This window comes from Eimeria maxima, genomic scaffold, assembly GCF_000499605.1.
Source record: "Eimeria maxima Weybridge genomic scaffold, Emw_scaff350, whole genome shotgun sequence".
NCBI classification, from domain to species: Eukaryota; Apicomplexa; class Conoidasida; order Eucoccidiorida; family Eimeriidae; genus Eimeria; species Eimeria maxima.
In genome coordinates this window covers 1-12,841 of record NW_013566368.1, presented here as the reverse complement: position 1 = coordinate 12,841, position 12,841 = coordinate 1, and the positions used below count along the sequence as shown (strand labels likewise).

Below are 12,841 nucleotides of genomic sequence, written 5' to 3'. Positions count from 1 at the left end.
CGTAAAGTTCCGGGTCGGGCCGGCGGCCAGCCACCAGCTGCGGTCCGCTGCAACGTCAAATTTGCGGAAAACGAAGTGTTCTGCCGCCCGCAGTTCGTAAGCGGACAACCTGAAGTGTTTTGAGCGGAGGAGAGCGGTGGCAGTATTGCAGCGGAGCAACTCAGAGGTCGCCGGTCGGGCACTGGAGTGCAGTTATTCGCCAGCCGTTGGCCAACGTCGCCTCAAGCATCAGGCCACCATGGGGTGAGTGCCTGCGGTGGAGTTTGTTAGCTGTTAACCAACCGCCCTCCTCTTTCCCACGCTTGTCCGGCTGCAAGTGACACTGTGCGCGGTAGTTGCACTCCACGAGCATAGTCCTTCTGCTGCTGCCTCCATCTCATTTGGCGTGCAGCAACGCGCAGGGGCAGCTGAGCCCTCAGGAGCAGAAGGACCTGGTCCAGGCAGCCAACTTCAGTGAGCGTGACATCAAGAAGTTGTACAAACGGTTCCGAGCTCTGGACACAAATCACAATGGAGAACTGGATCCGCACGAGCTGTTCGACGTACCAGAGATTGCAGATGTGCGTTTTGTACATTTTTCCCCTGCCCCGTCACAGCCGCGGGACGGTTAGGGATGTGGGGTGATTTCCAGAGAGCTCTTGCTCAACGCTCGAAGCAGGGTTATCAGGAGCATGTGATGCTTGATTTTCTGTGTCGGCTCATGTTGGAAAGCAAATATCCGTTTGTTTCCGCGTTCGCTTTTAGGGTCGTATGTGGAGTTTGTATGCCAAGGGGGTATCTGTGTATGTCAATGCGCGTGTATTGACAGGAATTTCTGCGTCATTTGTGTGGAGTGTTTGGTGTGTCTATGCCTTCAGAATCCGTTGGTTAAACGGGTGCTGTCGATATTTGATACTAATGGAGACGGCCGCGTGTCGTTCATAGAGTTTCTGGTGGGTCTGTCTAAGTTAGCAGCGGGTACGGACGAAATGCAGAAGACAAAGTTTGCTTTCGATGTTTACGACATCAACAAAGACGGCCACATCAGCAACGGGGAGCTCTTCGCAGTGATGAAGATGATGGTTGGAAACAACTTGAATGATCAGCAGGTAGGCGAAACAGGCCACTGCAAGCTACCACGACGCCGGACCTGTCCCAGCTGCGTTCTGCACCGTTTGCAGCAGCCCTTCATGTTATGTCAACCATTCCACTAGGCGAACTCAAGTGCTAAGTGCACATTTAAAGTCGTTACTTATCATGCTGCTTCCCAGATTACCGTGCTGCTTATACGTTTGTTGCTGCAGTTGCAACAGCTAGTGGACCGGACCATAGTACAGGCAGACAAGGATGGGGACGGAATGATTTCGTTTGAAGAATTTAGGGAGGTGGGCAGCAGTTTGCATGCAGTGAGAGCACCACAATTGTGATAGAAAAAACAGCAACAACCAGATTGTTTTGTCGCGTTAGTATAACCAATGCACGGGGCATGATGGTGCAAACGCGTGTGAGTGAGATGCGCTGCAGATGGTTTCGCATATTGATATCGCAGATAAGTTGCGAGTTGACGTGTGAGGTGCTTCATGCATGCGTCTCTACCCGAGCTAGCGAGGTAACGGCGGAGAGGCCCTCTCCGGGTAGACGGTGCTGCCTTTGCGCCATCTGCATCACTCTGCTTGGTGACGACCAGCAGGGCTGTTCGTCATCCCAGTGGGGCCTTCTGGTACAGTGGAGGTTTGATCGGAAACGGCTAATGGGCAAAAGGGTTACCCATAGGGAGATGGCAGATGCATTAGAGATTGAAGGTTTCGGGTTCAGAGGGTTTAGCGCGATCTACGCCTCCGGAGGTACGGCGAGTGCTTTGGGGTCCAAGGCGAACGCCTGCACCACAGGGAATGGCGGATCTGCAGCGTCTCGAGGCTCTAGAATCAAAGACAAAGTGCTCCTGCACGAAAGAACGCGGCGACAGGAACCGACGCAGCGGCAGTCGCCACCACACATCCCATTGGCCCTTGCTGCTGCAGCTGTCAGTCACTCTTTCGGGGGAGGCTCGATGTCTCACTCGAAAGCAACAAAAGGGCATGAAGATGAAGGCCGACGGGCTTGCAGACGCTGTGAGCACACGACATTAGGCGCTCCAGAAGAAGGTTCACCAGCGCAACCGGTAACTACTCGGCGCGCGTTCTGTACCGCGCTACTGCAACAAGCTGCGTCTCACCAACTCGCACTGTAACATTCCGGCGAAGTCAGGGTCACCCCTTCCGTTTTCTTGAGTGTGGATTTCGAGATGCGCCACTCCGTCTATAGCCTCACGAGAGAGTTGCCCCGTGAAGTGCCGCAGGCGCACCTGCGGCGCGGTGATTCGTTTATCCCCGCCTAAGGCGTTTCCTGAAAGGGGCCGTCTCTCCTTTGCTGCGTCGTGGAGCTGGCGAGCAGTTAGCTGCTGCAGGTGGCGGTGGTGCTGCACAGCAGCTCACAGCGTACAGAAAGTTCTACCTTACTTGAAGCATGAAATTTCTTTGTAGCGACTGGCCAACTTTCAGCAAGACGCTCTGCTGATGTGGATAAGGATGTCATGTGGCGGGCTAGTTCCAAGGTGTTGCTATGCCGTGACGGTAGACACGACAGAGATAGTGACGCACTGTAATGAAGTGGTTGACGAATCGAATGGCAGAGAGCTGCAATCGCAAAGCGAAACCCGGCACCACATGTCGTCGCAGGGCTTGCTCCCCAGTTATCCTAGCCCAGAGGCATGAAGCCAGGCACACGCATCTTCACTCATACTGAACGGTAGTTTATCGTGAGTGCAAGGTGGGGTTTTTAGTAGACTTGCTGCTGACTCGTTCTGTTGCCATCTTCCACTCCGCACGCCCGCGTCGTAGGGAATATAAACAGAGAAGTAAGAGGCACGTATTGGCGATCCAGTGGGAAAGGAGTTTCTCCGTGGTTTGTGTGGGCGGGAGAAGGCGGTCTGATGTACGGATACCAGCAGGCAGTCAAGATTGTCAATTGGAACCAGTCCATTTGTCCGCTTCCTTTGGAAGCAATATCAAGTGGAGAATGCACTGACTGCCAAACTTAAGGGAATTGTCTGCGCTCAATAATTTGGGATTATCCGGCTTTTTATCGGGTTGGCAGTCTTACACCAATCAGGATTATCCGCAGGGCTGCCCTTGCACGCAATAACTCTGGGGGTCTGTACTTGCGTATCTCTACAATCTTTCACAGGATCTTGAGGCGCCAGCACGAACAACGATGTCACTTCCCACTGCCCGATGCCGTCCGGCCTTCCCATGCCTTCTGTGCCTGTGGACGAAAAGAACAACTGGAAGAACTCCCAAGCGTCGCTTACTAACTGCAGCAGCCACTGCTTTAAGACGTACGGCCTGTGCCACAACGCCGCCTCATCTTCCTCCTGCCCAAACCAACAGCAACAAAAGCACACATGCAGATTCTCCTCTTCTGCAGGCGCTTCAGGGCTTGTGCGTCATTTGTGTTGGGGAAGAAGCAAGACTGCCACAGTTTTGGGTGCTTGGGGGTACAACTGACAGAGAACTTCTCTACAAGGTCCTGCTCGCTGTATCCGGTGCGGCGGGCGCATACAAAAGCCTGGAACATCCGCACACAAGAGAAGTGATGGAGTGGCTGTATCTGTCGACAGCGCACCCTCATCGTAGTGGAGCGCTAGAGGTCTTTGAGATAATAGTCAGGAGCTCACATGAGTGCAACCTTTGGGGCCATGTAACTGCAGCACGAGCCTTTTCCAAGGAGCAAACGTCTCATTGTGTTCTTCGACCGATGTCACATCCAAAGGCAACCCCAGATAATCAACCACTGAAGCATCGGACTGAGCATAAACCACATTCGAGGCCGAAATTGTGGGCTCATAGCTCAAGCATGTTGACGCATGGGTTACAATACAGTATGGTCTAGCGCTATATGCAACAGGGTACATCCAGGCACAATTGTTGCACAGTTGCAATTCGAGAATGGGACCAACGTGCACGCAACTCCACGTATATGACAGCACGAAGATGATATTTTTGTTAATGGGCACAGTGGCCTGGACATCAAAATAATTGCTTCAGGAGATATGGTCACGCCTTCGGCTTAACATTCTGCGTCAATAACACTCTGCATCAATCAGATACGTTCGGCAAAGACTTTGTGCATGACCATAGCTGGTACAGCTGATATATACGGCTGGGGAAAAAACGGCAGTCGTTGCGGGTAGACAGACCGGAATAAAAACATGCTGATGCATGAGGAGCATGCACCTACAAAGCGAACCTGCAGCATCGACTTCGCCTCTTGCAAGTAAGGATGCCGCGATTCGCGCGTAGCTGAGCGCCTGGAAGGCAAGCACCACGCGATAATGGGTTTCGGTGCACGACCCCATATTCGGGCATTTATCGTGTAACTATCTGCACTGAAACTTCCTGAAATCTCTGAGATTCGCGCTTACCACGCTTTGAACAAAACAGCACCCCCCAAAACAGCACCCCATCCCAAAGAGATGCACAGGAGGACCCAGTCTTCCTTCTGCACCCGCCGTAGGCGGGAGGCCAAACGCCTCCGGCCTTCTGCAAGCCAAGTCATCCCTCTAGAGTCAAGAGAGGGAGAATTCTCGGCACTAACCGAAGTGTGCTCTGTTGTTGCAGCACTTGCTGAGAGGCTTGAGAGGAGTCGCCAGGTTTGGCCTGTAAGTACACAGGCCCTGTCTACAGACCTGCGTACTACCAGCCTGCTGGGGAAGGTGCATTGGCGGTGGCGCCTCCACAACTCCTCAGGGCCATTTATGCAGCATTTTTCAGGCTGGGTGTATAGTCCACTTCGCAAGTGCTCAAAAGGCCTGCCCAACGGCCGTAATGATGGGGGGCATCGAACCCTGCAGCCCAACAGGGCGACGAGCGACGGCATGCCCACCAGTCTTCGACTTTGACGGTATCCTGTAGTCTATTTCATGACAGCCTTTGTGAGCCCACGAGTTCACTGTACTTGTTTTCTGAGGACGACAGTACCGCGACGTGCTTGAGCAGCCTCGAGAGCATCTACATTTCGATCATGGGCCGTGAACGCGGCTAAAATAGGCAAGCAGCAAGAGAAGATGAGGGCTTCATATGCAAGTGCATATATACACATACACATATGTTATTTGCCTGGTGCTGGGGAGGAAGGGGACCTAGAAGAAAATGAACAACGATTCGAAAACGCGAGCAGGCGCCGAGCAATCCTGCACACCTGTCGCCTTTAAGGTGGATACCTCACATCACATCATAATAATTGAATTCAAACCAATGTCCTAAATAAAATAAAATTTGTTTGGTAGATTGTCCCCAGACAACTATCGTAGAATGGCGGACTCCCGCCGCCGACTGGCCAGAGAGCCCCACCAGTCAGCAACCCAGCCGTTAGCAGAATGAGCTGCAGTTTCAGTTTTGGGGGAAATGAAAGGGAAATGAGTAGTCTTATAAACTTTGCTTCTCATTTTGAAAAGGTGGGGGTGGCCCCCTTAGGGCCTGCTCAGTACATGCTACGCCGTGCCCCCATTTCCCTGCAAGTCGAGCCGGCGATACACTACCTTGGCTTCGAACTCCTCAGCATCGTATTCGTCTAAATACATTTTGGCGGTCTTACATTTTCCTAACTATGGGGTGGCAATGCTCCCTAAGGCGCTGCAAGCGGGCCCTGTTGACCGTCTTATGCGTGTTGCCTTGCATTTGGTTATGCACGGGAGCAGCAGTTCTGTGGCCAGCTGCAGATATATCTAGAGCTTCCCTTCGTGCTGTTACAAGGCCTGCAGCAGCACTTCTCCCTCCTTTAGCACCGGACGATGCTGCAGCTGTGTCTGCTGTGGCAACATTTGTTCAGTGGGGTTTCCCTTCTGCTCATGTAGCAAGCATCAAGGCTTCAAGGGTTTCTACATCCACTGGCTACCAGAAGACGCAAATTGTGGGGTTGCTGCCTGCTGTAGGGAGAAGTGAACCAGGGGGAGCGTGGGCCCCTACGACGTGGCATGGCCGCCCACTGCCCTCGCTACGCAAAGCAGCGTCGCAGCACTTCGCTGTGCGGCTGGTGCAGCCGAACATCTACGTAGGAAGTGCTACTCTTGCAATACTAGCTTGCGTCTTGTGACACGGTGTCTGAGAGGACAAATTGTAGAGCAGTGTTGATCACGCACAGAAGGCATCTGGCTGCGTCTCGAAGTGTGGCTGCCGTCTCATATTTGTAGCACGTGCTCCCATGTAGCAACGGACTTAAAAATTTCCACGCTCTTTTCTGGCACAGAGACTCGTAATAGTGGGTAAATGTGGCTTGTGTGTGCTGTGGGTGGGGCTGCGGGTTGCAGGGTGTTTACAAATACCTAATTGAGTCACGAAAAGTGGAACTGAAGGAACTCGAGAAGAAACTAAAGGATGGCCGCAAGGCTGTGGTGTATGAGATTCGTCCCGTAAGCGTGTGGAGGCGGCTCCTAAACAACCTTCTCTGAAATTTTACATACTGACTTGCTATGTGTTTAAACGGAGGTAACCCTGCTTGAGGAAAGATTTTTGTATAGCTTCATACAGGCCGATGGACGTGCCACCGGTAATCACAGCATCTCCAAGGCATGTTTATCTTCCAAGTCTCCTCTAGGCCCTAGGCCGTTGCTTGCAGCACCAGCTTCCCAAATGGTAGCTGCAGCGTAGCATTTGCATTGACGCAGGGCGGTAATTTCGCTCCGCACAACACACCTATTTAAAGTGTCCCTCCCGTGGACGGGCTTGCCGGGATCAGGACCGAAAGTTATTGTATACGGCTTTGCCGTCGAACGTACTTAGCAATATTGCATCACATTAGGGAAGCTAGACCCCAAGGACAGCGCATCTGCCAGTTTCGTGTGACTTACGTGGCGTCGAGCGGCAGGTGGCGCTGTGTGAGCATTGTCTTGCCACTCTGGGGAGGACACTTGCTAGAGTGTGGGCACCCAACAAAGAGCGGTGTTAAGCTTGTTTTTGCTTTTCTACGGGTTAGCCTTCATTTGCGGCTCCCCAGCTAATGTCTTGCTCAACGCAAGCACGGTGCTCGCGCTGCTGTTTTCTAAGTGTTAGCACGTGTCTATTCGGCGGTGCAAGCATCAAGGCAGGCCTCTGTGTTTTGACGAAATTTGGGCTTCGGGTTTTCGAGCGGATTTGGAGGGGCGACCCCTTCCGTGCACTCGTCGAGCGAACCTCCTCACGCTGTAGGCCAATGGTGGAGCAGCTGCCGCAACCTGGTAGTGACTGGTAGTTAGCAAGGAATTTACTTTGCCCTTCCACCTCGGCTAATCCTTCCCTTTCTTCTCTAATTAGAAATTCCTGAACCCCCAAGATGTTCGTGGGGGCTGAGGTAAGCGTAGTTTGACTGCGGCCGACAAGGCGGGGCTGGGCTGGTCTTATCGGCCGCGTTGCTCAAGCACATTGCTGGAGACCTCTATAATACATTTTCACCTAATCACGTTTTGGCAATGAAATCTAACCGAAGTGACTGACACTCCGCAGACTGCTGCGCTCTAGCCTTTGTGCCGCACCGGTCCAGGCGGGCCCGGGTGAGGCTCACAGGCACAGTACCAACTCTCGAACTAAGCACACACCTCCCCCGCAGTAAAACGCTGCAACACCGTACTTAATTGTACAGGCAAAAGGGGGGAAATAAAAGCTGGTTGTGGAGGCGATTGCGTGGTTTTGAGCAGAGTTCTCTTGTAGTACCATCGGTCGGGTGCGGAGTCAAAAGACTCACCCACGGTCGCAGACAGAAATGGGCACACCGTCCCCTGTGTCCCAACAGCCGAAGGCTGTGAGAGCTGCAGCTGCTAAAGCTGCGTCACGGGGACGCCGTTCTTCCTTGAGGCGATGGACCCGTTTAGCAAGTTCCAAAGTGGCGTGGGTCTTGGTCCTGCTGGTCGCTGTATACTTGGGCTTTTTCTACAGCCCACGAGTCCTGACCTGCAAGTACGAAGTAATTGGGGGGCCCGGTCTAGATCCTGCATTCGCGGCTCCTACTCGCCACTTCCGGATAGCCGTTCGAAACGACAGCGGCGGTGAACTTCCCATTGGATTCAAGAAGGATAATATCCGCCTCACGTGGCATATTTCGCCTTCGATTCCTGGACGTGCGGGGCAATCTGTTGCTTCAGAGTTGTATGACTTAGGCGGAGGTGAATTTCAAGTGGCTTTTCGGGTCAAGGAAGGCGTGCCCAGTGGCCACGAGCTGCGCCTGCGGATTAGCTATGCTGACAAACAAACCCCCATTTCTATTCCACCTCTTGACATCTCAGTACCAGGGCCCATTCATGAGCCCAGTTGCACCGCCCCCGTCCAGGCTTTTGCCTGGACGCAGGCCATGGGTTGTCCGCGCACCTTCCCACAACTGGAAGAGGTGATTCCTTACATACATGGACACGTTGGGTCTCACTAAAATATCTCCCTAGTCCAAATGGTTAGGCTCTTGAGAGACGGTTGAGATTTCCTTCTGTTGATAACCTTCAACTATAAAGCATTCATGTGGTGGAGACTCAATTGTAGGGCGGGTAAACAATTCAAGCATTTCCATGCCTTGACTTGCTTGCTGCGTTAAGACGCAGTGTTTGGTGCTTTTCAATTTTCATGCGTTTTCGTGAAGTCCAAATTGAGTAAATGTGCTGCACTGAGGCAGAGGGAAGTGAGGGGACACTAAGCATGGCATCCATATCTGCGCTTACAAGCAAGGCGTGCCAGACCTGTGCCTTATCTGCCGTCCGCATATCTTGGAAGTTGAACACTTGCAACTGTGTTGAATTTATAAGAAGACTTTGGTGTCAATTGAATGCATAAGGGAGCTGTTAGCTCCATGACACAGAAGCTTCCCCACTGACCCACTACATCTCTTTCTCACTGTCGTGTGTGTGTGTGTGTATGTGTGTGTGTGTGTGTGTGTGTGTGTGTGTGTGTGTGTGTGTGTGCAGGACCTGAAGAGTTTTGAGACCATCGATCTTGGCAAGCTACGGCAAGCTATCCCAAAACTACTCCAAAGGAGCTCTGCAACTTCGTTGTTGCATTATGTTATCAAGGACAATCAGGTGTTCAAAAAAGCACACGGTCCTTTTCCAGCATTTTCTTACTTTGCCGATATGGTCTTCCATCAATTGGCAGCCACTGTCAAATTGCCTGGTTAGTGAACACAAATTTGGTGCATCTTTCAGCTAGGAGATACCTGTTGCTGGTCATGCTTGTATACGAATTCAACGGCACTCTATAGGCTCAGCCGTTTTCCTGACAAGTGTTGTGGTGCACAACCTCGCCTTTACAATATTCCAAACCCACCTTCCATGATGGAAGCTGCCTCGCAGATGCGTGTTGACCTTGCTAGCTGCAGTGCTTCTCTGGAAGGGCTTTCAGCATGTGGCTAGCTCCTGTTGCTCTGCCCGCAGACGTTGAATTTGTGTTAAATGTGGGAGACTGGCCTCTTGTGGAGAAGTCCTGGGGTGAAGGAAGGGTTCCAGTGTTCTCTTGGTGTGGGTCAACTGGCTCCTTTGACATAGTACTCCCTCAGTGGGACGTTTCGCGCTCGACAATCTTGGGTAACACCGAGTCCGATCCAGATCTTTTGGCCTCTCAGGTGCGCATGTAAAAAAGGAAGATACGGTGGGACCGAAAGCAACGGCAGCTAACTTGCCAACCTTATCCTGCCAGCTATGCAGCGGAAATGGTCAACGCTGTCGCTGGCCACACATTCTGCAATGTGTCCCCGTATGCATCCCAGATAATGCCGAGTTTTCGTATATCGATTTTTAGATAGTCATAATCCGCAGTGGCTCTTTGATTGAGGCGGGTGCGGCCTCTGTCGGTTGTGTTTTGTGTAGGGCTGGAGCCTACATGCGTGGGAATCTAAAGATTCCCGAGCGGCATTTAGGGGTCGCGACAGCAACCCCGTTCGCGTGAAGCTTGCACAGTTATCTGCACTCCATCCAGATCTTCTGGACGTAGCCATCACCAGCTGGGAAAACGACGAGAACTTTGAAGCTGAGGAGCAGCTCGGAGGAGGCAGTAAGAAGTTTATTAAACTGTCCGAGTTTTCCAAGTACAAGTACATTCTTGAGCTTGATGGCACCGTGGCTGCCTACAGAAATCCATACCTGCTTGCGAGTAAGGCCACCAAGCTTGCTGCCTTTTGCAGCCCATTGATTGTACTTGGCTAGCAAAGCCCCTTGTACTTTTTTGGAGTAACGCTTTTGCTGAAGCGGCAACAGTGATGTCTACGAATACCAAAAGAGGGTAAATTTATCACAGCTGACTTTCCGGCTGTCTGTCTATCTCTTTCAGGCGGAAGTTTGGTGCTGAAACAGGACAGTGCGTATTACGAGTGGTATCAGAGGGAACTTTCCCCTTGGCAACATTTCGTACCTTTCAATGGAACCGGCGAAGACTTGCTTTCGAAGCTGCAGTGGGCAAAAGAGAATGATGCGGAGGCAAAGAGGATAGCAAGCAACGGTAGGACCTGTTGAAAACAGACAGTTTGCAAGCTTGGTAGCGCCCTCACTGCCCGGGTGGAGCACGCCTCTGTACGAATAGATAAATTGTAGGTCCGCATGCACCAGCTAATTAGACAAATTGTAGGTCCGCATGCACCAGCTACCCCATAGAAGGAAGAGCTTGTGCATGCGAGGAAACAAATAGGTACCAACCCGCTGGGCGAAAGTGCACTCCCTGAGAGTTGTGAGATGCTCTCTCTGTGTGCCTTTCCTCATGGCCAGCTCGACAGTATGCAAAGATCAGTCTACTCCCGGAGCGCGTCCTGTGCTTCTACTATAAAGCCCTAGAGAGTTACGCACTGAGGCAAGTAGGAACGCCTACAGTTATGGAGGACATGGTATGGGTCCCCCCACCTCAGCTGCCAAAATACAATACATGCGGCTCGCCAGATCCATTGTCACGCTTGGGTGACTATCCAGTGGTGCCTCTTCACCCGACCTCAGTGGAGACATTTCTGTCCCGAGCAGATAAGGTGGGTTCTACGCGAAAAGATGCTGCCTTCCTGTGATCCTAGTGTATTGTGAGGCATGTTCTGCGAGAAAAGCAAAACCCATTGACGGTTCATTTCCAAACAAATACTAATGGCATCAACCGACTCAACGAAGCTGCCTGTTGTGTTTCTCTTCAGGACACAGTTGTGATTGTCCACTCGGCGTTCTGCAACAGAAGCGCTCGCATTTTGGCTGATATTTTGGTGATGGCTCGGATGTACAGAGCTGCTGGTGCTGACCTTCAATTCGCATCTGCCGAGACCTTTACGGCACAGTACCCGATTAAGTGGATTCAAACAACGAATGGACCCCAACTTTTCTTCTTAAAAAAAGGGTCTAGCACTCCCGAGCAACTTGCAGGGCAGCTCACCAGAACGGCAGCCGTAACTTTCATTAATTCGAAACTTCCTGATGTGCAGCACCACATTATCGCCCCGCCAGAAGTTGAACAAATTATTTCGGATCCCATCCCGCAAAGGAACGATGGACCGGCGAAGCAAATAGTCGCCAACACGTTTGGCGAGCTCGTATTGGGTTCTGACAAGGTAATGAGGCAGCACCTGAAGTCGAAGGAATCTACGTGGCCGTTGTCAACAATACCCTGCTTTTCCCCGTGCATACAGCGTTTTTCGCTAAGACCTCAATCGCCAAAGCTGCTGTTGTGTCATTTATGCTGGTACAGGACGTGCTTCTAATGGTGTCAGCCCCATGGTGTGGCTATTGCAAAAAAATAAGGCCAGCGTTTTTCCGCTTTGCGCGGGCAGTTTCTGCGAACCCTGCGGCAGCAGCTGTGCTGGAAGTCGCAAAGATGAATGGTCCCACCAATGAAATTAGACACAAGGGATTTGCCGTTACTCACTACCCAACAATATGGTTTGTCCGGAAAGGCGAAAAGCAGCCCGTAGTTTTCTCTGGTAGATCCACTGAGGAAGGTTTTTTAGAGTTTGTAAAGAAGCATGCCACAAATCCTGCTGATCTCGAGGGTATTGTCACAACCCCAAAACCTCCAAGTGGCACGAAGCTGTCAATGAAGGATCTGCAGAGCAAGTACGGCTCTCCCATACTTACCGTCGATTCGGAGAGCTTCTATGACGACGTGCTTGACAACGACAAGGTACCTCTAATCTTTGAAGCCGCCATCCCTCAAAATCCATGCAATCCACTAAATCATGCTCTCTAAGATCCAACTTGCAGACCACGCATACCTCCACCACGAGTGCATATTAAAGGCTACACCTTAGCAGTACAAATCGGCTGTCACAATCGCATGTGTACGTGCACGGGAGACAGTGATTTGAGGCCTTGCTCAGGACGTACTGCTGCTTGTATACGCTCCCTGGTGTGGACACTGCAAGAAGTTAGAACCTACATACGAAGAATTCGCGAAGCTTGCAGCTGAGTCGAAGTCAGCAAACGAGGCATTAGTGGTGGCGAAGATGGACGGATCTGCCAACAGGCTACCAGATGAGAAGTACAAGGTGACGGGATTCCCAACGGTCTGGTTTTTCAAGAAGGGTTCGGACACGCCCATCAAGTTCATGGGAGAGCGAACAGCAAACGGTCTTGCTTCGTTCGTGCAGCAGCACGCAACCACCAAAATCGAGATGAAGATCCCTGCTCCACCGGCTCCAGTTGCTGTATCACAACCTGCACCAACGACGAATGATGGCCCAGTGAAAGTCGTGGTTGGTGATACGTTCAAGTCGCAAGTACTTGATTCCGGCAAGGTGATTGAGGACTCAGTTGTGAATTCGACGGTGTTATGTGGATCATGATTGTTGAGGAGTGTATTGGGTCTATGGAAAAGTGCAGCGGTGTCTTAGAAGATGTGAGGGGAAGAGTAGA

The 12,841-nt window shown here is 51.7% G+C and overlaps 3 protein-coding genes across 3 annotated transcripts; 2 read left to right on the top strand and 1 right to left on the bottom strand.

Moving 5' to 3' along the window:
- Window positions 1–238: 238 nt before the first annotated feature.
- On the top strand, window positions 239–1,551 carry EMWEY_00029570 (protein phosphatase 2b regulatory subunit, putative; the record flags this gene model as incomplete). The annotated part of the gene is made up of 5 exons (XM_013481534.1): window positions 239–243; window positions 392–560; window positions 858–1,088; window positions 1,284–1,364; window positions 1,504–1,551. 5 exons carry the CDS (start codon window positions 239–241, stop codon window positions 1,549–1,551), a joined length of 534 nt encoding a protein of 177 aa, XP_013336988.1.
- A 258-nt stretch (window positions 1,552–1,809) lies between these two features.
- Window positions 1,810–4,575, bottom strand: EMWEY_00029560 (hypothetical protein, conserved; the record flags this gene model as incomplete). Its single annotated transcript, XM_013481533.1, has 7 exons — window positions 1,810–1,921; window positions 2,205–2,437; window positions 2,619–2,654; window positions 3,329–3,391; window positions 3,695–3,823; window positions 4,267–4,327; window positions 4,442–4,575. 7 exons carry the CDS (start codon window positions 4,573–4,575, stop codon window positions 1,810–1,812), a joined length of 768 nt encoding a protein of 255 aa, XP_013336987.1.
- A 3,177-nt stretch (window positions 4,576–7,752) lies between these two features.
- Window positions 7,753–12,771, top strand: EMWEY_00029550 (thioredoxin, putative; the record flags this gene model as incomplete). Its single annotated transcript, XM_013481532.1, has 9 exons — window positions 7,753–8,373; window positions 8,939–9,143; window positions 9,404–9,591; window positions 9,836–10,118; window positions 10,296–10,463; window positions 10,727–10,977; window positions 11,134–11,541; window positions 11,679–12,110; window positions 12,307–12,771. 9 exons carry the CDS (start codon window positions 7,753–7,755, stop codon window positions 12,769–12,771), a joined length of 3,021 nt encoding a protein of 1,006 aa, XP_013336986.1.
- Window positions 12,772–12,841: the final 70 nt, after the last annotated feature.